Source organism: Drosophila yakuba, chromosome X, assembly GCF_016746365.2.
Source record: "Drosophila yakuba strain Tai18E2 chromosome X, Prin_Dyak_Tai18E2_2.1, whole genome shotgun sequence".
NCBI classification, from domain to species: Eukaryota; Metazoa; Arthropoda; class Insecta; order Diptera; family Drosophilidae; genus Drosophila; species Drosophila yakuba.
The window spans coordinates 6,222,364-6,247,772 of NC_052526.2; the positions used below are offsets into that span (position 1 = coordinate 6,222,364).

The 25,409-nt window shown below is 46.3% G+C and overlaps 5 protein-coding genes across 6 annotated transcripts; 3 read left to right on the forward strand and 2 right to left on the reverse strand.

Moving 5' to 3' along the window:
- Positions 1–314: 314 nt before the first annotated feature.
- On the forward strand, positions 315–982 carry LOC6524409 (39S ribosomal protein L14, mitochondrial). The gene has a single exon (XM_002100231.4). It carries the CDS (start codon positions 442–444, stop codon positions 925–927), a length of 486 nt encoding a protein of 161 aa, XP_002100267.1. The 5' UTR covers positions 315–441; the 3' UTR covers positions 928–982.
- Positions 983–1,363: 381 nt separating this feature from the next.
- LOC6524410 (raf homolog serine/threonine-protein kinase Raf) lies at positions 1,364–4,937 on the reverse strand. The gene is made up of 5 exons (XM_002100232.3): positions 4,147–4,937; positions 3,033–4,003; positions 2,825–2,965; positions 2,386–2,759; positions 1,364–2,330 (listed from the first exon to the last, which is right to left on the reverse strand). The coding sequence occupies exons 1-5, from the start codon at positions 4,307–4,309 to the stop codon at positions 1,751–1,753; spliced, it is 2,229 nt and encodes a 742-aa protein (XP_002100268.1). The 5' UTR covers positions 4,310–4,937; the 3' UTR covers positions 1,364–1,750.
- Positions 4,938–11,044: 6,107 nt separating this feature from the next.
- Positions 11,045–14,365, forward strand: LOC6540000 (probable insulin-like peptide 6). Its single transcript, XM_039377772.2, has 3 exons — positions 11,045–12,581; positions 13,759–13,972; positions 14,051–14,365. The coding sequence occupies exons 2-3, from the start codon at positions 13,759–13,761 to the stop codon at positions 14,158–14,160; spliced, it is 324 nt and encodes a 107-aa protein (XP_039233706.1). The 5' UTR covers positions 11,045–12,581; the 3' UTR covers positions 14,161–14,365.
- A 603-nt stretch (positions 14,366–14,968) lies between these two features.
- On the reverse strand, positions 14,969–18,811 carry LOC120322422 (T-cell activation inhibitor, mitochondrial). Of its 2 annotated transcripts, XM_039377770.2 has the most exons (4): positions 18,266–18,811; positions 15,728–18,170; positions 15,499–15,633; positions 14,969–15,411 (listed from the first exon to the last, which is right to left on the reverse strand). In XM_039377770.2, the coding sequence occupies exons 1-2, from the start codon at positions 18,704–18,706 to the stop codon at positions 17,085–17,087; spliced, it is 1,527 nt and encodes a 508-aa protein (XP_039233704.2). In that variant the 5' UTR covers positions 18,707–18,811; the 3' UTR covers positions 14,969–15,411; positions 15,499–15,633; positions 15,728–17,084. The 2 variants fall into 2 exon arrangements, with proteins under 2 accessions (XP_039233704.2, XP_039233705.2); XM_039377771.2 differs by having other exon boundaries at positions 15,499–18,170.
- A 1,237-nt stretch (positions 18,812–20,048) lies between these two features.
- LOC6524412 lies at positions 20,049–21,360 on the forward strand. Its single transcript, XM_002100234.4, has 2 exons — positions 20,049–20,708; positions 20,812–21,360. Exons 1-2 carry the CDS (start codon positions 20,412–20,414, stop codon positions 21,280–21,282), a joined length of 768 nt encoding a protein of 255 aa, XP_002100270.1. The 5' UTR covers positions 20,049–20,411; the 3' UTR covers positions 21,283–21,360.
- The last annotated feature ends 4,049 nt before the right edge of the window (positions 21,361–25,409 follow it).

The following is a 25,409-nucleotide window of genomic DNA, read 5'->3' on the forward strand; positions in this document are numbered from 1 at the left end:
TATTAAACTGAATAAAATAAAAAATAAAATCTGAGGTTATATGCGGTTTTCGTTGCGACTCGCAATTGGCGGGTAAAAATGTGAGGGTGACGGTATTCTCTTAGTGGGAAGGATCGTTATTAAATCACGAATGTCTGAATGTCTCCATAAGCCAGCATTCTTTTACAAACAAAACGAGGGATAATTTATAACAATTTATAAAAACTTGCCTTTTAACAGTGTTGTTTAAATATTCCGCTCTGTTAACAGCTGCGTGCTCTGTTAGCCACTGTTAGGCCGTAACATCGATAACTGTGCTGTGGCGGACCATATGATTTGCTGTGCGATATGGCAACGCTGTCGCTGAACGAGTAGAAAAAATTGTATAATTTATTTTTGTTGTGCTTCCCTTGAGTTTCATGAATTAAATACGTATTTGAAACTAACAAGTACCTGCGAACAATGGCGCTCCGCATCCTGAAGACAGTTAGACAGATGGCCCAGCCAGTGGCGAGCGCCTTGGGCGGCCAGCAAAGACAGGAGTTGATTCACACGACGCCGGCGTGCTGGGAAATCCGGAAATTGGCCCGGTTACGGGTGGTGGACAACAGTGATTTGGGAAAGAAGGCGATGGCCGAGGGACGTCCGCCGAGGTGCATTCATGTGTACAACAAACGGGGAGTCGGGTTGATCGGCGACAAGGTGCTGGTGGCCATCAAGGGCCAAATGAAGAAGGGCATCCTCGTGGGACTGAAGCAGAATCAGAAGCCCAAACAGCCTAAATTTGATAGCAACAACCTGGTGCTCATAGATGATAACGGCAGTCCGCTGGGCACACGTATCCATGTGCCCATTCCAACGATCCTGCGCACCATCCTCAAGGAGAAGACACTGGCCAAGGGAGCCGATTACACCAAGGTCCTGGCCATCGCCAGCAGATATGTTTAGGATCCTCCGGATCACGCCATTCTGTTGCTAAATGAATAAAGTTAATTCAACTGAATCAGTTGTGTTTCTGATTGAAAATACCACGAAGTACACGGCTGTTTGTGAAGATAGGGCGGTAGCATAACTTAAAAAGAAGCTTAAGACCCATTGTAAAGATAATACATAATAAAATACATAAAATACATTAATAATACATTATATGTAGTCGTGGGAATCGGCTCTCTTTGTCCTTGGAAACGCAAGCCTTAGTTTCGCATAGTCAAACTTAAAGAATACATTTTGATCCAATAAATTTGAAATAAGTAAGTTTCAAATGTGAAAATAAGACCAATTTAAACCGATAAACTAAAAAGTAGTAAGAACAAATAATACCTGAGTGGAATTTTCTTGATTGTGCTGCACACCTTCACTCCTCAACTCCAGGAACAACATCTTCTTTTGTAGTATAAGTATAATGTGTATATTGTAATTGCGATCAGCTAGTTTAGTTTAGTTTAGTTTCAGTAGTTTTGCCTAACGTATATAAGTTATGATGCAGTTATGTACACATGGGCGTTGCAGTTTAGTTTACAGTTTGTAGTCGTTTTGTGGTAACAGAAATGCACTTTGTCAGTTCCAAGGAAAGAAGCAAGTTTCGCTTCCGGGTCGGCAGGCAACCCATCTCTCTCTCTCTTCCTCTCTGTCTCTCTCTTTCACTTTGGTGGGCAACCAAAGCCGTCCCATTCGCGAATCGCTTATGTACAGAGGGACAACGAAAGCAAAAATATATAGAAATAAGATCACGTTGATCACGCAGGATATAAGTACAGGTACAGGTCGCTGTCTAAATATTCCCAGCGCTGCCAAAGAACTGAAAGTTGTTAAAGTTCACTGGCGTTTTCGGGCTGGGCAGATACAGAAACTCATCGTTCTGGAGCTGCGATTGCGTCAAGTTCGGTTCACTGGCACTGCGATGAATTTTGGGCAAAGTGCGCAGCATATTCTCCAGCATATTGAGCAGCGGCCTAAAGAGCGGTCGATCCTTGGGCGTATACTTAATGCAGTCCTCGGCCAAGCGCTTCAATGCCTGCGGCGCATCCGAGCGCACTTGACTCATATCGGGGCGCAGCAGTCCTCGTCCCACCATAAAAAGGATCTGATCCTTGTTGCTAATATGACCGTAGGGCAAACACTCCGCCAAAAGTTCGTACATCACGATACCAAAGGCATAAACGTCCGATTGGAAGGAGTAGGGATTCAGCTCCTGCATACGAATCACCTCCGGAGCCATCCATAAAATACTGCCCGTGGGCTGATTGGCCTGCTTTTCGCCCGACCATCGAGTTTTCGCGGTGGCCAATCCGAAGTCGCCTATCTTCACGGAGAGATCTTCGTGCAAGAAGATGTTGTTTGACTTAAGGTCTCTGAAACATACCAAATATATAATTATATATATAATACAATAATACAGAAACTCACCTGTGAATGATGTTCTTGGCATGCAGGTAATCCATGCCCTGGGCCACCTGACGTCCGATATCGATGAGCGTGTTCAACTTGAACTTGGTTTCGCTGACATGGACGTGCTTGTAGAGACTGCTGCCCTCGCACCACTGGGTCACAATCGCCAGAGAAGGTTTGGACACACACCCCATAAAGAGGAGGATATTGCAGTGGCGCGTCTTCTTCAGCATGGCCACCTCGTTCTTGAAAGCCTGCAACTGGGCGGGACTCGGTGTCTTCACGTTGAGTGTCTTTACGGCCACGGGGCCGTGCCAATGAGCGCGATAAACGGTTCCAAACGATCCCGAACCGATGCGTGGCCCAATTAGAATCTCCTCCGCCAGAATATTCTGCAGGAATAGAGCATTTTTGATTATTTATGTAAATACGTGACAACACTGGCCATCTAGCTTACCCAGTTTTCCTCGGAGCTTTTGGCGTCCCTTAAAAGCAGATTCTTGTTGCTCTCATCGGCGGATCTGGCCCTGGGACGATTATGTTTCAGAGTGCTCGTGGGCGACGCTTGCGTGGAGTTGGAGTGATCTGTGCACGGATGCTGTAAGAGATGCAAGCATATGTTAAGCCAATGAAAAGGATTATAAACGGCAAATCTTCAGACTCACTGGCAATGGAGGCCTGGCCTGCATTATCAAACTGCGCTGCACTTCGCTGGTAACCGATCGAATGTTGTTAATGCACACATTTGGCGCAGAATTGGATCGATCATCCTGGCTGATCCTTGGCGGACGACCCTGTCGATGATTTCCAGAGGATGAAGACGGGGGCTTTGAGCTGCTGCTGCTGCCGCTGCTGCTGCACCGCCGACTGCGACTGCGGCTGCTCATATTGAACCGGACAGCAGTGCCTCTGCCGGGGAAACCAACGCCATTATCCGGATTCTCGGCCAGCAGTAGCTGATAATAGCTATCCATGGGAAAGGGCTGGCACAGCATGGGCACTCTGTTGGCACATCTCTGATGGAATCGGAAGTTACACTGGCTGCAGTAGAACCCAGTGAACAGAAGCCGGCGACAGCCCTCACAGAACACCAACGAGAAGAAGGTCTTCCGTATGATCTGGTGCTTGATGTGCGTCCTAATGGGGAACTTGTCCAGCAGCCTGACAAAGATCTCCTCCACATGCAGAGTGCCGATGTCCGTGTGCCAGGGTATGATATGTCTACCGGAATGAGTTGTGCTTACTTCGCACATATCCGGCGTTAGTTGCCGGAGTTTTAGGGCCTTCATGAGGGCATCACATAATCGAACTCCTGAAATCACCTCCACTGAGGTGCGCTGTTGATTGGGCAGGTGGGCTCGCAAAAGAATCTTCGGCTGACGGGTCAAAGTTCCACATTGGCTACCCGGCTGGGAGCCCAAGCTATCGGTTAGATCGTTGCCGTGATGGACTCGCGCCAATTGCCGTTGTTGCTGCAGGATTTGCGTTTGATTTTGATAGTGGGGCTGCTCCTTAAATCGCTCGACCAAGGAGGAGTCCTCCTGCTGCTCCTGCTGGTCCTGCGAATTCAGTCGCTCCATTAGCTCCTGCTCCTTGGCCTCCAGTTCGTGGAGCTTGGAGGTCAACTCCTGATATTCTGTGCGATAAGAATTAAGTCAAGTCGTGAGATACATACATATATACATATGTCACATATGCAGCTATAGTGGGGTACTTTATAAATAGTATATGGGTGGGCGTGCGAGGGATTTCCAAGAACCCAGGTAGTGTTCGACTCACCTATTAAGTACATGGCTGGTGGCTCCTGCAGGTTGGCAAACTTGGCATTCAGGGCGTCGATATTCTCGCGGGTCACATGCTTGACCAACTGGACGTTGTGCAGCTCCTCGGCCAAAGGATCGTATAGATCGCTGTCGCCTTCGGTGGAGGACTCGCTGGACATGATGTTGCTTTATCCTTTATCCTATATACTATGGTATATGATATGCTGCTGTGACTGTGACCATGACCCCGAAAACGAAGAAGCCTTGACTTCTTGAAGGAAAAACTCCTGCGCTTGCGTTTTAGTGGAGTTTTAATGGGTGAGCCACCCACATCCACATCCACTTCTGTGGGCGGAGGGCATCATGTCGTCCTTGACTTTTAATCACCTTTCTTTTTTTTTGCGTGCTCTTCCTCCGATGATGCGGGTTGCAATATTCCGGCTTCTCACAGATTTCTCGCTTGTATCCTTTCCAACCTTTTTTCAGTGCACCCACACACTTGCTGGCGCACGCACACACTCACACTCACTCACACACACACACACGGGCACACACAAAGTGCTCGTATGTACGGTATGTATGTATAATGAAGGTCAGTGTGTGCAGAAGCAGCTGAACTTGAGGATTTTCCAAAGGAGCTGCCAATCATCCGATAAATCCCAGACCAGCCGGCACCGTCGTTGGCTGCCCAGCAATTGCAATTGTTTCGCCACTAAGCTTGCCGCTCTTTATCTCACTGTGGTTATAACAATTTATTTACTTTCCGCGAGTTTTACTACATTTCGACTTTTTGTTTAATCGTTATCAGGAGGCGTGATTCGGCTAGTCTAATCGATAAACGATAACGAATATCAGGTGCTCAGCGACGAGAGGTTTGTGTCACAGCTAAGTGTTTATTTGTCTTCAACTTTTTGCTTTTCGGCTTAGTAATAATCCCGATTATACGGCCGGCAACAAGTTAATACGTTTTTGGCGTGGATATATAAACACATTAATCAACTAAATATTTACAGGTGAAGGCGGTGGAGTTGACAGAAATATCGATGCTGACACCGCGATGTGTTCGAATCAAGTGGCAGCCCTGACAATGGCAGTTGGTGCCAGCAAATCGCCAATAGATGGCGCTCCTTGGCGCAAAATTTGAATTAAAGGTCACTTGTGGTCGCTGGAAATATTACAATAAGAGATAGGTTTCTGAATTGCTGTAGTGGCTTTGCTGATAAGTTGAGTTCCCCAGATGCTTTGATGAACCCTGATAGAGAAATCAACAGATCCAAACAACAACTAATTTAGATTAATAATAATTATTGTAAATTGTAAATTAACGACCACGTGGGAGGAAATCGAACAGATTGCAAGATTGAATGATTGGAACCGGGTCACTCCGATACCCTTGTGCTCCTTCTTCCCCGTGAAACGGCAATTCACTTAGGATCACCATAGAACTGGCCGTTCGGCTCTAATCGAAATATTGATCCGAATATGGAATGTCATACCTCGTTGTGTTCGTAATTAAATTTCCAACCAAACTGTTTTCAGAAAAAAAGAACATTTTTTTCACATTTTTTCCAAATTTTGATGATGATTTTTGAATATTGGCCGAATATCGTTTTTCTGGTTTTTGCGACTATAAATGTCAGTATTTTGATCAGAACATTCGAAATATAGGTCCGAATATGGAATGTAACACCTCGTTGAGTTCGTAATTAAATTTCCAATCGAACTGTGTTTTCAGAAAAAAATACAATTTTTTTCACATTTTTTCCAAATTTTGATGATGTCACCCCTTACAAAAAATGCGAAAATTTGGCCAAAAATTATTTTAACAAAGTCGGTAAAAAAGTGATTTGGTTCGTTAGTATTGGTAATAAGGAGTACAAAAATGTTATTCTTTTAACTTTCTGACCATTTTTAGCCAAGTTATACCGAAAATACCAATCGTAAATATTGAATTTTTGCTAAAAATCGTTTTTCTGTTTCGAACTGTGTTCTCAAAAAAAAATTTATTTTTTATACATTTTTTGCAATTTTTGATGATGATTTTTGAATGTTTCCCGAAAATCGTTTTTCTGTTTTTCTTAATTGTTATTGCGACTATTTGTAAACTTGTTTACAATCTGAATTCGCATAATTATATAAAATATGCATGGCAAACAGTGCGTTTCGAAATGACAAGATCATGGGAGCAGATAGCAACCAAGTATTGTTTTCACTCAGCTAATATGAATCGCATTGTCGCCAGAATTGATGTCAGTGTATACGCGTAGATTCTTTTCAATAATGCTATATATTATATATTTATTTATACATATGTATTTCACGTTTCGCTTTTTGGTCAATGATTAATTGATGAAAATGATTGAAATGCGGTTAATGATTTATTTTGAAATCGCACTCCTAATCGCACACTTGCGTGCAAACGTAATATGTATATAATACATATATATATATGTATATAAATAGACGGTGTAGTAAGTCTGGCATATAGTAAACTCGATTCTGTTTACAAGTCGGGACCACGCGTCGTATAAGTGATTTGCCCGCTGGCTTCTGTTTCACGGGAAATGGAAAAGCTCGGGTGAAAGTTCATCGGAACGCACCATTTTTGATGGGTGCAAAGTCCCTGTATGCTCGCCACTTTCTGGGGGAGGGGAGGTGGATGGGGGTTTTCAAGGTCACCAGCCGGCCAGACGGATGGTAGACGTCGCCCCAACTCCCCGATTTCCGACTCCAGATGGCCGACCCCCGCAGATTACGAATACGACGACGGTTACGAAGTCAGAGAGTCAGTGAGTCCGGGAGTCCGGGAAAAACAGATTAGAGATGGGATTTGTGGGTCAGTGGTTCCTATTTCATTGACGGATGAACTGAAATCGAGCCAACCTTGAAGTGCCGCGTAAACAAACAGTTTCAGCTTATACTCTCGGTAGTGCCTTCCATCGATTTCGATTCCCTAGACTTGCGAATTTTGAATTCCTCAAAGTATGCCATCGTTTTCGATTCGATGTTGCTACTTGTCCGCAAATTCGGATAAATGCCCTACCTCGTGACTTAACTCATTATTTATTTGGGTGTCCACAGCCTCACGTTGAGTGAGCTCAGTTTATAAATTTAGAAATTTATGAACTTTATGGACTGAGACTGAATTAAGGAAATCACTTGATGAAGACCCTAGTTGATTGTCCACTTTCGGTGTTGGCCGAGTTCAAGGTCCCCCTTTGCTTTCACGCCATTTCGCTGGGTTCACATCCAAAGTTCAGCACTCCTTGAACCACAGAGCCAGAGAACCAGAGAGTTCTGTGTGCCATGCGTTGACCTTGAGGCCGCCCAGCCGATTGCAGTTCATTGGCAGCTGGCAAAAACCAACCGCCCAACCAGAACTACGCCCAACAAATGTATGTCTATGCCCGCTGGTGGCTGCCACTCTCGATTGTTGCTCTTCGCTCTTCATCCCAAACAACCAACCCTCTTTGCTACCCACTCTACCACCCACTTTGCCACCCACCACCCACAGCAGCAACCAACACCGCAGCATGCGTTTGTTGTTGCTTTTTTTGGGGTCGTCGGCGACAGTTTATTGACATCGGGCGATAATTTCGTGAGCTGTTTTTTTGCCACACAGCACCCCAATGCAAAAAAAAAATGAGGAAAAAATACTAACAGATTCTTGAATATTTAAGTGCGAATTGGAATGGACATCAAATATGCAAAGGTGTGTTGCCAAGTTTGTAACTAAGCTCCTTGCGGATACAAATTTTCATTATACATTTATGAATCATTTATAAATAGCTTTAAATTACTCAGTCTCAGTAAGCGAAGTGGTAACTTTTTCCAACTTTGAAAGGGAAATTATTTAAACTCTCTTCATCAACAATGCATTCTAGATCATTACTGGAGTTTGGCGAAACATTGTGAAATCGTTGGGAAATGTTGCATTGCATTGGATTTTACGGAGGAATTTCTCCTCTCCATTGAGGAATTTCGCATTAGAGGCAGTTCGATGGAACTTAAGCAGCAAAGTTCAGTTCGCTAGAATAGGCTTTGAATCGCTTTGAATTGTTATTATTTATTTGCACTTGTTTCTCTTGCCCGTTGTATACTACGATTGCCACAGACTGTTGTCGCCGATGTCTAGGCTTTTGGTATCAACAACAAACCTCCTCCACGCTTCTGGGTCAATAATCTGCGTCTGAGCAACAGCTTCGTGCTGCGATCTACGAACTGGGAGCTGGGAGCTGGGAGCTATAGATTCGCGATGTCTTGGCGTTGACGCCCGATCGCAGATGTCAATCAATGGAGATCCAATTTTAGCACAAGTAAACAATATTCGCTGCCGCGTGGGAAGTGCGGGATTGGGGGATCTGGGGGCTGGGGGTGCTGCTTGTAGTGGGTGGCGCCCCCCATCCCCCACCCACCACTTGCGGCTTATCTGCACCACTGGCTAGAGGAAAAAACCAAGGGGCCGCTCTTCTACTCTTCTGCTATCGCAGCAGCTCACTCTGGAGATTGGTTTATCCAAAGTGCCGGTCGCTCACCTGTCCATAACGTAGTAAGTACTATTACCCATCGAATTGCTGCTGAGTTAATTGCACTGCCCTTTGGTGGTCATGATTCACCAGCGGGTTTTCCAAGCCGAAACAAGCGCATCCTGCCCATTCGAAGCGTTGACCCTGACGTGGCATGCCGCCATCCGTGTGGATCTGCCCACCTTGGACTCTGCCCCGCTCTCTACATTGCGAATTGCGTATCGCTGATCCTCCAATCCCGTGCATCCAATCCAGCCCACAGCAGTCCGCCCATTTTCCATCGCCGCCCCAAAACAACAGATGGCATGCCTACACACGGAGAAAATCCATGGCCCACGTTTTGCAGCAGCATAAATGCTGAAAGTTTGTACACTTCTATGCTTGCTCAAAGGACATGCTTGATCAAAGGACCAAAGGATTGAAATCGTTTATGATTGTTAACAAACATATATAGATACATATATTTCTCGCAGTGTGTGCCAGTCTTGGCTTATCTACGGCGATGACTTAGCACACAGGGCCTCCTTTCCTATCACTTTGCGCCGTCTCTTTCTCGCCTTACTCATCTCTCTCTCTCTCTCTCTCTCTCTCTCTCTCTCTGTCTTTTTCTCTCTCTCTCTCTCTCTCTCTGTGTCTCTCTCTTTCTCCACCGCCCTGTTGTTGTTTTCGCCGTCGGAGTGCCAAGAGTAATGCTAAAAATAGGGATCTTTTATTTTGAATTGAAACTAGATCACGACGAATTCACGTTGGCGTTGTTTACGGCTTTTTCCCTGATAGACGGGCGTTCCCAACGTACCGCCCCCCTGCCGCCCGCAGCCCACTGACCCGTACCGCCCCCTTTTGGGCTGCCCCATCGGCTTCCGTTCTTCATCTTCGTGCTGTTGAAGTGGCAGTCGCAGTTCCAGCAACAAAAACATCAACAAGCTTATCGCCGAATCATTATCTGCAAGCCAAGCCAATCCAAACCAAGCCCAAGACCCCGCTTACAGGGTATATTCGGTCGTATATAGGGTACTTCCAGTACTCTACCCTACCTGCCACATTGATGAATATCAATCAATTGCTATCTGCCAATGGGAAATCCTCGCTTGCAGTTTTCTCAAATCGTAATTCCACTTGCATACACAAGCAACAACAATCAGCGTTTTGGCCAAATGTCAATTATTTGGGGCAAGGGGGGTTGTGGAAATACATACATACATATATTATGTACATATGTATGTATGTATGAATGTGTGTAGTTTGGAGCCATCTAAGCGAGTGAACTTTGTCGCTTTGACGAAGCGGTAGCGTTAATAGGGAAAATGAAAATCAACAAGTGCCTACATACATACATACATATGTACATATATACATACATACATACATATATGGAGCGTGGACTGGTTGCTGCTTTTCCACTGATGGATTCACTCTATTTATTGTTGTTGTGCTTGGTTGTTGCTGTGTGCATTTGCCACACACACACACAAACGCACACATGCGGCGCTTGTGTGTACTTTGTTCAAAGGGGATCTTATTAATATGATTATTCCATTGTACGGTTATACAGTCCGACATTCCTAACCCGAACTATGGTCTATATTTTGGAGCCTCGTTTCCTCGATTCCCCCATTTCCTCGATTGCCCGAATCGGCGACATTCCGACATCTGACTCACTGACCAATGACCAATGACTGATATTGTCTTATGTTAATCGCGGTCCCTAAATGTCAACAACCCAAAACATTTCGCCGGTTTAGCGAAAACAGGAACAGGCTGATAGTGCTGATATTGCCGATACATATACATATGTATACATATTTGAACTCTGACCGAAGTGCCAGCTACTCCACGTGTGTTTACTACTGTCCACTCAGTCGAAGGTGAAGCCATTCCAGTTTGGATTTAGTGCAGGGGGGATAAATGTGGGGGGCAAAGCAGTGGAATTGTGGGTATTACTTTGGAGAAGCGATCTGGAGTGCTGCTCGTACAGCTTGACCCACAAAAGTTCGGCGTACTGACGTTGGCCTGTATTAATGCTCTCAAACACGCAAACACTCGCACACCCGCGCACTCACACAACCGCACACTCACACACTCGCACTCACACACTCACACACCCGCAAACACTCGGCCCCACGGTGACCCAAAGTTGATTGAATGTGTCATGGCCGGCAAATTGTTTAATTTTAAGCATTTGTTTGCGCTTACAGTGTCTCTTTTTTTGTTGTTGTTCTTGTTGTTGTTGTGTTTTCCTTTTCGCAAGACACTGGACTTTGCTTCCAGTGGGCGCCGTCTCGCTCGCACTTCCACCTGCAGTCCACGTGCTGCGCATTCGCTGCATCTTGCTTTCCCACTCACACGCGCGTAAAGTGAGGCTTCGTTTGGCGCTGGCGTCGCGGCAACGGTTCTTTTCCAATTCGGCTGTGAAACAACGAAGAACGTTCTTCCGAGCGAGCGAAGAACTCGCCAATTCGCTAAGAGTGCAATTAAAAGCGTGAAAAGCGGAAGAAAGTCGGTACGAAGAACGCTCTTCCTTCCTTCCAAAAACAACGAGCGAGTAGAGTTCGTGGAGAGTGCAACTGAAAGAGTGCAAGATTCGTCGACTGGAAGTGCGGCTGGAAGTGTAAGAAAGTGGAAGAAGAAAGTGGCGAGGGAGGGAGGTGGCGATAAGACACCCACCATCTAATTATAGACCTCGCTGGTGGTCTAAAAATAAACAAGCGCAAACAACAGCAAACAATTGGAGAGCGTTTCGAACAGCTGTTGCATTCGGACTCGAATTCGGATTCCTATTCGGATTTGTACTCGGATTCGGATTCGGATTCTACTCTCTCCCGGAGAAAGAGACAGCGCTAAGGACGCGCAGAGAGCGCCAGCCCAGCGGCACTTGAGCGCACAGTGAGAGCGAAAGAGACAGAGACAGAGGCTGTGGCAGAGGCAGTGGCAGTGCCAGTGGCAAGAGGAAGAAGGGGGAGATCGCGGCGGCAGATAGGAATACGAGATACTCCGAAGAAAACGGCAGCTTTACGTTCCAGCAGCCAAGCGGCCAGCTTCCAAAAGCGTTTCCAATTCCAAGCCAGTCGCAACGTCAGCGGAATACCGCTACAATTCGCATACTCCGTCGACTGCCCTCTCACTCACACACACACACACACACACACACACACACACTCACTCACACACGCAGTCACTCACTCACTCACTCCTTCTCCTGCGGCCCGTGACATATACCCGCACTCTTCTGTTCCTGCCACAATACTTCACGCGATGCAACAACAACTGGCGGACGCAGCAGCAGCAGAAAACGCAGCAGCCGCAGCAGAAGTTAACAACCACTTGCTCTATTTTCCGCACTCCGAACGTCAAACGATTTCCAAAGGACATTGAACGATCTTCAATCGCCAAACTCACGGATATTTATCAATTCGCCAATACTTTTGTTTTTTTTTTTTTTTGCACGTAAAAACGCCCAGAAACCTTAAAACCCAAACGAATCCCACCAGAAAACCAAGAAACCAAAAAAGAAAAAAAACAGAAAACCTAAAAAGATAGTTAACCCCTATTTTTAGTCGCATTGTTTTGTTTTTTTCGTCAATTGATTGTGATTTTGAAACTGTGTGATCGCAAAAGAAAATCTGCAAATTAGCAAAAAAGAAAGTTCCTTAAGCAAGTGATAATCCGATAGAAACTCTAAAGACAGCAAAGGAAAGGAAGCCGAAACCGAAGATAACAGAGACACAAAAGACACGAAACTAAACTAAAAACACACACACTATATAAGCACTTTATACAACCCACGAAATCAAACAAAACCAAAACCAAACCAAACCAAAACCAAACCCAAATATCATAAGCTAAGCACCCTAGTCATTCGATATCGAGGACTACTGAGGAAACTGATTGAAACACTGCACACACAAGGATCAAACGGCATGCAAACGTAAGTTGATTTGATTTTTATCGTAGGAAAGTATCTAAAGGATACCAGGGGATCTAGGGATCAGGTGGATTGATTAAGTTATCTAGAACCAAGTTCAAAGTTAGGACAACAGAATAATACGAGAACTTTCTCATCACGCTTGTTTTTCCAATCAAGAACATAACGCATTTTACATGAAAGCCCCGAAGATCTATTGTTAAATCAAAGTGTAGCCCTTCAAGGATGTGAGAAGTGTAAGTGTAAGAACACAAGCTCCTTGAACCATCCATCCAATCGCTAGATTGACACAAAGACAGCCTTAACCTCTTCACGATTCCACGATTCCATGATTCCACGATTCTTATCACGATAGAAACAAAATGCGAGCCGGGATCGCTTCGCTTCTTTCCAAGGAAATGAAAACAAACAAACAAACAAGCCAACCAACCAAAAATCAGCCAAGCGCTGTGCGACATTTACATACATACATCTATTTATATATATATATACTATTTATATATATGTACATACTTGTATATCGCTGTGAAAACGAAAGCGACAGAAGTGGAAAAACGGAAAAACATTGAACCACATACTATATATAGAGTGTGGTTGCAAACCGAGTTTCCAAAGGAGAGTCATAAAAGCAAACAATAACAAAAACAGAAACACAAGCCACATGGGGCATATGACTCCCCCTCCCCCTCCCCCTCACTCTACCCAACCCCCTCCCCTCCATTCGAGTCACTTCGAGTCTCTGATTGTGTATAAAAAGAACTCATGTTCCAAATGATAAGTGGTGGGGAGCCCAGCAAGGCGGCAAATCGGTGGGTTATTTTTAAACACTGAAGTTTATGTAAATATATTTCCTGGCCAGAGCCCAGACACAAACAATAACAGAATCGAAACGAATCGAATCGAATGGAATCAAATCGAATGGAATGGAAAATACAATAATATTTGAGCGCGGATGCTGATAAGGCAGGCAGCCAAGAGATCCCAAGACGCGTGTGCGAGGCGGAAGAGGGTGGGGAGCTATCAGGCAACAGGCTCCTTGCTTCCCAGAAGCTGTGTCCGTTGGAGGCTACAGGAGGAGTAGGTATCCATCATAAGCACAGTAGATTTCATCACAAGGATAACATTAAAAACAAGCGATGCAATCTAACAATCTAACAATCTGTGTTTGCAACTCTTGCAGATGATTCCCGAAGTGGCGACCACCAAAGTCCTGCTAGTCCTCACCACCGTGCTCGCTGTGGCGGCGCTGATCAGCAGTTGGGTGCCACAGGTGGCGGGTGGTCCAGTCCCACCCGCGGAATACGAGCAGAGACGCACGATGTGCTCCACTGGGCTCAGCGATGTGATACAGAAGATATGCGTGGGCGGTACGGTGGCACTCGGCGATGTTTTTCGTAAGTCAATACCCCGTCGAACCTCAACCTTTGACCTTTGATACGCAAACCTCTAACTAACTCTATGAATCTCCGCAGCCAACAGTTTTGGAAAGCGCAGGAAGCGCGACATGCCGAATGTGACCGATTTGTGCTGCAAACCGGGTGGCTGCACCTACAGGGAGCTGCTGCAGTACTGCAAAGGATGATGTAGCATCTGAGCTCCATCCCCAAGCCCCTCACCCCACCCCCCCTCAACAGCAAGCCACTCTACACCACTCCACACATCATTCGTAACCCCTAAGATACGAAGCGCCAAGCAGCAGCAGTCTTCCCTAGAGTATACTAAGTATATATTACTAATTTAACTATACACTAACTCAATTCTGTACAATAAAAGAAATTCGAAATGAGCGCGAATCTCTAAAGTTTAGTAAGTACTACTACTTAGTTTGTGAAATGGATTCACAACGCATTTCCTCATTTTGCGCTCCAATTTTGGGCATTTTCCCAGATGAACCCATTCACCCCCTTCATTAGACGCCTCCATTGTGGGCGAGATCCATTCAGAGTGAGTGTGACACTCTGAAGTGGTTGCCATGGCTTTGAGTTAGGGCTTTGGGTCTTCAAGTTTGGGTCATTCAGCAAGCACACACCCTTCGAATGGCGAATGGTGAATAGTGAATGGCCATTGGCCACCCCATTTCAATTGAAAAGTTTCGCAAAGGACACTCGCAAGCGGAATATCGGGTCAAATGGTGATGAGATGACTGCAAATTAGATTACAAACGCTGACGATGATGATTTTAATGATGGTGCAAATCAACCACACATGCCAGTGAGTATCCCTTAACCCCCTTAGTCCCCCTTAACCCCCATTCTTAGCTCCCTTAACCCCATTTCAGCTGGAAATCTCCATGGAGACAAGTGCTCGTCTTGCTTGCCCAGGAAAAGAAAAAATCGAAAAGGATGAGATGAGAATTCGACATCCTTGCTCCGATTTTAGAGAAGTTTAAATTTAGTAACAAAAAAAAGTACAAATGTTTATTGATTTGCAAGTTCACAATGGCAAATGCAACCGTAAATAATTTGGAAAATAGCTGGGACAATTTGTACACAACCGGTTTCAAGGCTATTCGGTTAATCAGATTAGTACGAGTCCCGTGTGTAAAAGAGTAAGACTTTTAATTTCGACTTTCAATTTATCCATTTTAAAATGGGCCACAAGTCCTTCAACGCCTCACGTAGAATCTGCGGTAGTAGAGAGCTCGGCTGATGAAGCCATTTTGGGGGGGCGCCGTCTTGGTTGTTTCGATACTTGGAATCATTGGATCGCCCAGCTGAGGATCACTACTTTTGGTATTGGAATTTGAGGCTTCAGTGGCATTGGACGAAGGGCACTTGGACGATGGCAGGGGCAAGGGTAATGGCTTCTTGACGCTCTGCTTGGGATATGATTTCTAAGGGAATCTCGTCTTGTAAATGGAACGCGAATTCTTCAGTGGCCACCATAGCTGGGTGAAACATATAGACGAAACAGCACTCACCTGAATCCTGGACAGAACCCAACTGGCTTTGTCCACTAAGGCAGAGTTCCAGCGCAGGACTCTGCCAACGTCACGGAGTTGACCCACCCACTGATGTATCTTAGCCTTGGCCATCGAATCGGATCTTGAACAAAACTGAAGAAAGCGAAAGAAAACGTGTGTAGAGCCGTGCAATTTGAATGTTTGCTAATGGATATAGAAATACGTTGTGAAAACTATATGTATGTACTAGTACTGGGTTGTGTGCTCTGGGTGCGAACAGAAATATAACTGAGCTAGAGCTACTGGAGCAACTGCTACTTTGGCAGTTGGATTTAACTAATCCATGGACTACTTGATTGCGACTACAACACTGGGAATTGAAATTCTGGGGGAATATTCTGTGAGGGAATTCAAATAGTTGCTCAACCGGAAGCGGTGTAAGTATGTGTTTATATTTGGGAAAGTACCTTGATTTTTGAATGTTATAACTCATGGCTTATAGCACATGGAAACGGAAACGGACACGCAACGGACAATGTGGGTCGGCGGAGGTGGATGACAACGTCTGGAAATCGAGAGGGCCTGAAATGGGTGGGGAGGATGGGATGCCCAGGAAGGATAAACGACACCAGACAAACTTCGCCGGGCTTAGGTCCAGAGTTCCATCCCCACCCCCATCCCCATCTCTCGACATTGATGGAGCGAAGCCATGGAACATTAGCTAAATCTTACAGAAATTTCGCACAACGTGGCGAAAACGGAGGGTGCGGGGCCCCTTGACCGGGGTTGCAAAGGAAAACATAGCTCAAAGGGTCGTCATGCACCGGGAAAAACTCGCAGCAGCAGCAAGCGAACGAGAAAAACTGCTTGTAGTTTTCACAGCAATGAAAATAATTAGGCAAATTAAGTTCTAGCTGACCAACTTAACGCTTAAATACCACTAAAACAGCGCTTTTTTTGTGAAATGCTATCCTGGCAATCAGGATAATCAGCATTCTCTAACTCATTTCTCTAACTGCAGGGATGCGATGGCTGGGTGAATGGGTAGTGTCAACAGAAGTCGTACAGGGACACGTTCAACCCCAGAAGTACAGGAAAATGCCAGTCGGCCAGGCAAGAGTTGCGAACTTTGGTTGAGTCCTGTGTTCTGTGTCCTGTGTGTGCCCTTCCAGCAGACTGTCCGTCTATTTATGCATTTAGTTTGCCCAAAAAGTCCAAAAAGCCGAAGGAGTGTAATGAGTGTAAAGAAGGAAATTCAGCTGGGAAGCTGAAACTGAAGCTGAAGCTTTATGTAGCAAAATATCAACCCAAACCGAAAGGCACACAATAAAAATTACCTGAATAAACAATGATTTCAGCTGACTCAGAAACAATGCAGAAAGACAGCAAGACAGCAGGACACTGAGAAACAATCAAAGGAACAGGACCAAGCGAAATAATAAATAAACCATTGCAATCGATCAGCAAAGGGGCTTGGATAAGATTAGACTTAAGCAGAAATAAAAAGCCATGATGCCACGTTGAACATTCAAGCATTAAGCCAAAAACTTATCAATTTATCTACCAATTGAGGCAATTTAAGTGGCACAACGCAACAGGAATCGCTACTTGTCGCGGGACATAAAGTCCCAGGGAATGCAGACGATGCCATCGGTGGGCACTGACCAATAGTTGGTGATGTGCAGACTGAGGCCGCGACAGGATTTGATGCCACTCTGAAGCAAATGCCGTATGGCCACGACCATTTTGTCCGGCGTCACGGAGTCGTCCTTGCTGAGTCGCTGCAGGCCCAACTCCTCCTGGCACTGTCGCCACAATTGCCGCTCCACCTGGATGTCCCTGCGATAGCGACTGAACCGCCCACTGGCCACATCCAGGTTGCGGCATATGAACTCCACCAGATCGGGTCCGGAGCAGGAGGCGGGCGCCAAGAAGAGACCGGTTTGGCTAACCTTCGGTGCATCGCTGTCGGGCACAATGGCCAGCTGATGGTCCTGCAGCGATGGCGGCAGCTCCTGCACACTCTCCTCCAGCTTCAGGTGCTCGCTGACCGCCCGGATCACGCGCCTCAAACTGCCCGCATAGGCACGGGCCTCACAGCCCGGGCAGTCCGGCACCCGACGCCTCTCTATCCGGATGCCCAGCAGCACGGCGGACAGGGCCTTCTCGTACAGCGGCACCAGACGCAGTTGCTCCTCGTGCAGGCGCATCTCGGCGAGGAAGGCCAGCCAACCCGAGGGCGAGTCCCCCGAGAAGAGCATCACATCGCCCTCCAAGCTAATGCCAGTGTACGGTGCAAAGACCACAAACCGGTTACGCAGCGCTCCCAGCTGTCCGGTGACCTTGCCGACCTTGGGATCCTCGGCCAAGCCCTGGAGGGTGGTGAGGCAGTCGTGGTAGCGCTCCATGTTGCAGCCACAATCGTAGCGGGTGCCGCGAATGCCCAGCTGCTGCACCAAGGCGCCTTCAATGGCCTCGATTTTGCTGCGCAGCGTGGTGACTTCCGAGGCCTGGGAACGTGCCAGTGCCTGGCGCATCCACGTTTCCAGGGAGTGCTCCCTCTGGGCATCCCTGAACAGCTCCCTCAGCGCACTCAAGTTCTTTTGCACTGGCGCCTGTGGCGGTCGCACCCGTTCCCTCACTGGCTCCTTTCGCAGCACTTTTCCGAGCTCCTTTTCCATCTCCTGACCCTGCGGGGAAGTCGATTTGTTTGCCATCGTTTATAGTTTAGAATCACTACCAAATCTAACAAATAAGAAATATTCTGGCATCATTGGCTCGTTACCCGCTTCACTTGTTCCTGCTCCTTGTCCAACGGCAGCAGCTTACAGGAGCTCAGAATCTGCCTAATCACCGCCCTGGGATCCAGCAAACTCCTGTCCACCTGCACCCTCACCAGTCGACTAACCACCACCTGACCGCCGGCCTCCTGCGACCCCGAATCCGAACCCGAACCCGAACCCGAACCCGAACCCATGGGTATGTAGAACTCCAGCTGGCCATCGGGCGGAAGACAACTGCCCGTCGCGCCACTCAGGGATTCCAGATGGGAGCAGAGCAGACGCAGTGACTCTTCGTTGACCCGCTTCTCCGCCGGATTGTGAGCGAGGCTGTCCGTCTGAATGGCCTGGTAGAACGGACGGAGTGCGGTGACCAAATCCGTACTCAGCAGACGACGACAATAGTCGACAATCCGGCGAGGAGCCAGGAAGCGCAGTGTGACCATTTTTTTTTTTCAAGTGCTGCCAAGTAGTATGAATTTTGAAAACTAGACAAATTGTGCTATCTCCAGCTGAAGCTGACAAATTTCGCTATGAACTCCAGACCAGAATCAAAACGCACACGAACCCAAGCAAAATAAATATCACAAAAAGCATATGCTTTGCATTCATATTTACCAACTTTTTGGGCATAACAAACACCTAGCAGGAAATGCAAACTCGCCACCTGCATACACAGCAAACCTATGAAGTTTTTCACTAAAAAATTAACTCTACTTGCCTCAAGTGGTTGCAGAACTGCTGTCCCACAGATGCGAGTGTGTGTTGAAATAAAAATAAAAATAAAAATAAAAATACAAAAAAAAATGGGAAAGGAAACATCGAGTCAATTCCAGAGATCCCGCATGAAGCCCTGCCTTCCTCCCTTGCTCCCTTTCTCCATTCGAAAGCAAATAAAACTTTGGCACACAAAACACGCACATAAAGTGCCGCCGTAAGTTAACCCCATAAAGCTGGTATTTGTTAAGAATAGATGGAAATACACATCCCTTTGTCATGCATGCTGCTATTCGGCTGGCAGGGATAATCGTGTAATGCATGTATATCCTTTTTTTCGAATTTGGGCAAAACCATCTATCCGAGAGTTAAGTATAAGTATCTCAGCTCTCCTTAGCAATCAGATATAAACTCAAACTCACAGTGGACGTTCAACTGGCGTTTACTAACAGCAATTAGCAAACTTTGCCAGAGTTTGGATGTTTCTCAAACATTTCCATTGTGAAACTGTATGATCAAATTGTGGTAACTTCTGTGGTACGCTTGACTGTAGCTAAAACAACAGTAATAACCAGCAGACCGCCACTCGCAGCGCAAGTAACAAGGGTTAAATATTGCATCTCCGGCAGCTGTGGAACACGCACTCGCCCCCTCTCTTTCTAGCGCGCTCGGCCCCTCTCCCTCGCACACTGCAGTTGAAAATTACTTTTTGCATGTTTTTTTTTCGGTTTCGGTTTCAGTTTCTTTTCGCCTTTGGCTTTTTGCTTTTCCACAGCCACGCCACTGTTAACCCCAGAGTGGCGCTGAGTGCTAAAAATGATTATTTAAAACATGCATACATATGTACATATATGCGAGTACAAGCTGGCTATTGAACATGGAACTGTGTGTTGTTTTCAGTGTAATAACGTACCGCTCTCAGCTGTTGAGCCGCGCACTCTAAGTTCTACCATCAAATCATTATCAAGAACGGGGAATAACCGAAAAGAACCGCTTGCGACCGGTTCGGCGTATCGGTAAGTTTGTCCGTGAAACCGCATTCGCAGTCGATGGTGGTTCTCTGAACCGCTCCTCTCCGAACGGTTTTCACGCTCTTTCTGGTTCGGAGAATGGCTGGTTTCTAGATCTCTGAACCGCTCCTTACGCTCTCTGCTTTGAAGAACGGTTTTTACTTTGACTGTGGCTGGTGTCTAGCTTCCTGAACCGCACCTCTCCGAATCGCTCCTCTCCCAACCGCTTCTCTCCGAATCGCTTCTCTCCGAACCGCTTCTCTTCGAACCGCTCCTCTCCGAACCGCTCCTACGCTCTCTGGATTTTACGTTGACTGTGTCTAGAGCGGGTTCGAGAATGTGAGTTAGTAACCAGCAGCCGTAACTCGAGTACGGTGCACTCCGTAACCAAGAGCTGAACCGCAGTTGTCCGTAGTCCGGAACAATGTCAAAGAAGTACACGAATCCGGTGTCCAAGCACTTCGTCTACAACGAGCGGACGCGGAAAAGCACCTGCAAGAGGTGCCACTTCGACATGGCAGGTCGCCACTCCGAGAATCTGATGCGGCACCTGAAACGCAAGCATGAGGATACCTACGACAGTGTGCTCGACGAGAAACGAGCAATCCGTGCAGCACTCGCCCAGCAGCAAGCCAACAAAAATGCATCCATTCCCGCAAAGAAAGTACAGGCCTCCAAGTGTCCATATCCAGCGACACGAAAAAAGACTTATATTTCCAAGGTGCGCAAACAAAACCTAGTTCGCAATCTATTCAACTTTAAAGCTTCCGCTAGCTGAAACTCCAAATATACAGCTAACTAACTAAGTAGAGATTCTCTTGCAGGATGATGGAGCCCAGCACAATGCCATGGAAACCAAGGCGATGGTGGACGATGAGGAGACTGGGAATGGGAGCGGAAACGGAAACAACAAGAGCAACGCCACAGACAGTCAGTTCGAGAACGTTTTCATTGGCAAATCGGAGATACCCGATGAGGAGTATCAGTGGACAAACTCCGCGGATCTGGCACTGGAGGCAGTCAACGTAACTGTGGCCACGAAGACCACTAATACTACTACTACCACAGAATCCAATGCCAAGTCTACAGCTCGAGCGCCATCTGCTGCTGCTCCGAATTCTGGCGGGGACGAGGACTACTTCCTCCGCTATCTCGGCAATAAATTGAGCAAATACTCCACCCGCACGAGGAACACAGTCCAGTTTCACATTAATCGCATCCTGTTCAAGGCGGACATGGGTCGCTTTGAGGACACGGATTCCCGGACTGACGAGGTCGACTACGACTCCCCGTAGTCCGTAGTCCATGAGCTGTACATATGTTATTTAACGCTTAGGTGTAAATAAATTATTTTACGAGTTGTCACACACACACCTCAAAAATCCAACAAAACTTTAGGGGTTGCACGTTAAGGGGTGGCAGGGATTTTTTTTTCATTTTGATTGGTCGTTTGGTAACACCTCGTGGTTTCAATTATCATAATTCAAATCACATCAACTTTTAATGAAGTGATTGCAGCTCGCTTGTTCAAGATGAGCACCGAGTTGTTGATTTACCCCCAAAGTTTAAACTACCTCATGTTTTATTGAAGGCATTTCATTGCTCATAAGCATGTCCTCATTCGTGCTCCACAAATAGCATTCTTTTTACCATGGGCCATATTTATTGGCCGACACAATAAAAGGCATTAAAGTGTCCACAAATCAGGTCACTTACCCCCATCAGTTAGCCCGCCATCAGTTGGCTCCCACATCGCTTGGCTTTGGGGCAACTCAGATCCTTGGCCCCTCGATTTTGGTTTTGTGGATGGATGGGGGGCAGTTCAGTAGCCGCATAGGGTCAACAGCTTCGAAATCCCTGATTGGGTGGAAGTGGCTAAGAAGTGGGCAAGAAAGTGGGTAAGAAGTGGGTAAGAAAGTGGGTAAAAAGTGGGCAGAAAGTGGGCAAGAAATTGGGTAAGAAAGTGTAAAAAAGTGCGTAGTGCTGGGATTTTCGCAAAGGCACTCCTCTGGTGAAAAGTTTCGTCACTCATTCGTGGCTCATTTTCCACGAGACGAGAGCAAATGCTGCAGAGTTGCGCTTGTGTTCGTGCTCTTTAAGGCAACGGAAAGAGCAGCAAATGGCAAAAGGGCTCTTCGCTGTGTGCGTTTGTATCGGTGTGCGTTTTTTTGTATCTGTGTGCGCCGGCTGACCGGCTTTGTTTGTATCTCTCTTCCTGCAGAAACTGAAACTTGGAAACGAGACCTGCAACGTCTGTTCCATGCCCTCCGCCCTCCTCCCCCTCACACGGGGCACCCTTCATCCGTCGTCTGTGTGTGTGTCTGTGTACGGGTGGGTCTGTGTCTGTGTCGTCTGTTCGTATAGGGGCGCCCTGTGTACTTGTAGACCTCCCCCCACCTACTCTACTCCACCTCCACCACCTACCGATTATGTATCGCTTCAACCCCCGACTCCCCCCGTCTCCGCCGAACCTCCGGGCAATTCGATTTATGTGCAGGCGTCCTTTTGGCTCGCTATTAAAGGTTCATTACTAAATACCAACGAACTTCTGTAATTCGATGAACCATCTGCCACTAAACTGGCTCTGGAAACACTGAGATAATCACTCAGCGGTCGCGATTGGGCCAATGAAGGATCTTGATTTGTGCCAAGTAGGCAAATGTGCTTTAAATCTGCTTAAAATATGCTTTAAATCTGCTTTATATCTTCTTTAAATCTACTTTAAATCAACATAAAATCTGCTTAAAATCTACTTTAAATCTGATGGAAAAGTGCCTTAAATGTGCTTTAAATGACTTGAATCTGCCACCAACACCCGCTGGTGATCTTTAGCCGGAAAACAATTAGTTTCCATCAAATATTAAGCATTCTGCAAGTAAGTCCCCGCCAAAAGGAAAAGGAAGTGCCGAAAGTTGCGAAGAAAGCGACTTGCCCCATTGGGGAAAGTTCAAAGTTTGCGTTACGGCTATGAAATTGCGTGAAGTTTTGGTCGCCAAACTCGAATGCCACTCAATTATGTTTAACTTACTGAAGATTTCAGTTAGGGAAAGTGCGAGACAAGAAGACAAGAACATCACAAAGGTGAGATGGATGAGAACAGGGTCCTGAGCATAGTTCACTCGAATCTCTGTGCCGCACACCTGCCTTTTCCCAAAACGTAACCATTTTCCATTCCCTTTACTGGTTTCTCTCCCTTTCCACACACACACACATACTCATACACACACTCAGTTTCTTGGATGTAGAATCAGCAGCTATAGATCCAAAAGTATACCTCTGATTACATTGGGAGTTGGGCTCAGGAATTAATTACATACACAGGACATCGCAAGCAGATCCTTTTCAAGCGCAATTGAAATGTGTTTTTTTTCCTTTGCCGCATGTGGGCGTGCCACCGATAAGGCGCTCGTTTTTAGGACTCCAGGGAAAAGTTTGGGTCTCGTCGTCGCATGAATGATGATGATGCCCGTATGACGATAAGGAAATGGCAAGAAGCACGAGAGGAACGAGAGAGAGGCCAACGAGTCCAAAGGGACCAAGGAGTCCAGTATTGGGTTAGCCATATGGTGAAACTTCGATTTTCACATCCTTGCAACACTTGGCAGTGTCCCATTTCGCTGCTGGCTAAAAAGCCATTTGACTCTTTGATTTACCGACCCCAGATAAAAATTGCAAATAATTTTATTAGCCAAATGGTCAACGCGGATTGGGTTACCAAAGAAAGCATTACCAATTAAAGGCTGCCGGTCCTTCGCAGCTCCACTTTCTTTGGTTTTCCCTTCTCTTTTTCATTTCACCCCCCACCAGCAAAAGGGGTTGGAGCAACCAAACACCCAAACACCCGCCAGGTTCCAAATCGACATCCGCATCCTCATCCTCATCCTCAAGAGATGTGCATGTGTCTTTTCCCCAACCGCCAGACGGATAAGTAAACAAATTCAGCTTTATCTTTAATAGGAAACAAGAAAAACAGAGTTCCCCGTTGAGGTTCGCCTTTGATATTTAACAATCTTTGAACAGCTGAAAGATGAGAACAAAAACACCAACCTCGCAATGCATACACACTCACACACGCACACACACACACATGGCGTGTGTGTAATGTTGGCAGACTGAGGCCAACAACAAGTTGCCATGGGAGTTGCCACCAAAATCTTTCGTTCGCACGTTCAAGGCAGCAAAAACCCAAACCCAAACCGAAAACCAAAAGCAACATCCACATCAAGAGGCGCAACAAGAAGGCAACAAGAAGGCGAGGAATGGCCACAAAGCCAAGAACAGTACAAGCTACAGTAAGGACTGCCTGCATGGAATACAAGGACTGCCTGCAAAGAAGTGCTACTCTGTGCACAATGCTGATAAGCCAGAAGTTTCAATAACCCTAAAAATCCTCAAAAAATCACAATGAAAAACCAGCCAAGCCTCACTGTACTTCACAGCCCAAAGGACATGGCGTTGAGCAAGAAAACCCAGCGAAATGGCACTAGGGAGCAAGTGAAGGCGACTCAGTAGACACCAAAAACGAAATACAGTCAACCGAATCGGTAACATCCTGGCGTAGAAGTACTCATACATATATGTACTGGCGTGACACAGGGCTAATCGCAATAATCCTTTGGTTTTAGCCAAGATAACAAGCTATAGCTAGCTGTTCGCCAGTTTCCCTTATCGCGCTGATTGATTCCATGGCCCCATGACCCCGCCCACTGGCTTGGGCGCCATGCAAACCAGGAGCACCACCCATAAAACATAAAACCTACGAGCTGGATGGCAAATCGGGATGTTATGGGATGGTATTGTATGGTTTGAGATGGTATGGTATGGTATGGTATGGTATGGTATGGGATGGTATGGTATGGTATGGGATGGTATGGTTGGGTGTGCTACCTCCAGCACCACGATTGCCTGTAACTCGTCGCCTTACTTTTCATCGTGTTGCAAATGAAATAGATGAAAATCAATTTGACGTGTCTTGAATTCTGTTTTTTTGGGTTTAAAGAACTCGTTTTACAAAAGATAAAAAGGCCGGCGGCACAGCAGCGAAAAAAGGGAAGGAAGCGTTGCGAGGGGACACAAATGGAAATAAACTCGAAATGTGGGAAATGTGTACACAGAGCCAAATAATTTCACCGAGTTTAAAGGGATTTCCGTATGATATACCTGCCATCCATTTGTCCAGCCATCCGGATGCATCCCCCAGGTGAAAGCAATCTATCCCCAAGCTACTCAGCAATGGGAGTTTTCAGTAGGTTATCAGTAGGTTTAAAGTAGGTTTTCAGTGGGTTTCAAGTTAGTTATCAGTAGGTTTTAAGTTGCTTTTCAGTAGATTTTCAGTTGGTTATCAGTAGGTTTTCTGTGGTTTTTCACTAAGTGTTCAGTTGGTGTTTGCTGTGTAGATGCGGGCAACCAGGCGATACAGAAG

Coding starts and splice junctions, on each gene's coding strand:
- LOC6524409 (XM_002100231.4), top strand. CDS start 442: ATGGCGCTCCGCATCCTGAAGACAGTTAGACAGATGGCCCAGCCAGTG.
- LOC6524410 (XM_002100232.3), bottom strand. CDS start 4,309: ATGTCCAGCGAGTCCTCCACCGAAGGCGACAGCGATCTATACGATCCT. Junction 2,966..3,032: donor AGGCCAGGCCTCCATTGCCA/GTGAGTCTGAAG, acceptor CATCTCTTACAG/CATCCGTGCACAGATCACTC. Junction 2,760..2,824: donor AAAGCTCCGAGGAAAACTGG/GTAAGCTAGATG, acceptor CTATTCCTGCAG/AATATTCTGGCGGAGGAGAT.
- LOC6540000 (XM_039377772.2), top strand. CDS start 13,759: ATGATTCCCGAAGTGGCGACCACCAAAGTCCTGCTAGTCCTCACCACC. Junction 13,973..14,050: donor GGCACTCGGCGATGTTTTTC/GTAAGTCAATAC, acceptor GAATCTCCGCAG/CCAACAGTTTTGGAAAGCGC.
- LOC120322422 (XM_039377770.2), bottom strand. CDS start 18,706: ATGGTCACACTGCGCTTCCTGGCTCCTCGCCGGATTGTCGACTATTGT. Junction 18,171..18,265: donor AGCAGGAACAAGTGAAGCGG/GTAACGAGCCAA, acceptor ACTTCCCCGCAG/GGTCAGGAGATGGAAAAGGA.
- LOC6524412 (XM_002100234.4), top strand. CDS start 20,412: ATGTCAAAGAAGTACACGAATCCGGTGTCCAAGCACTTCGTCTACAAC. Junction 20,709..20,811: donor AAAAGACTTATATTTCCAAG/GTGCGCAAACAA, acceptor ATTCTCTTGCAG/GATGATGGAGCCCAGCACAA.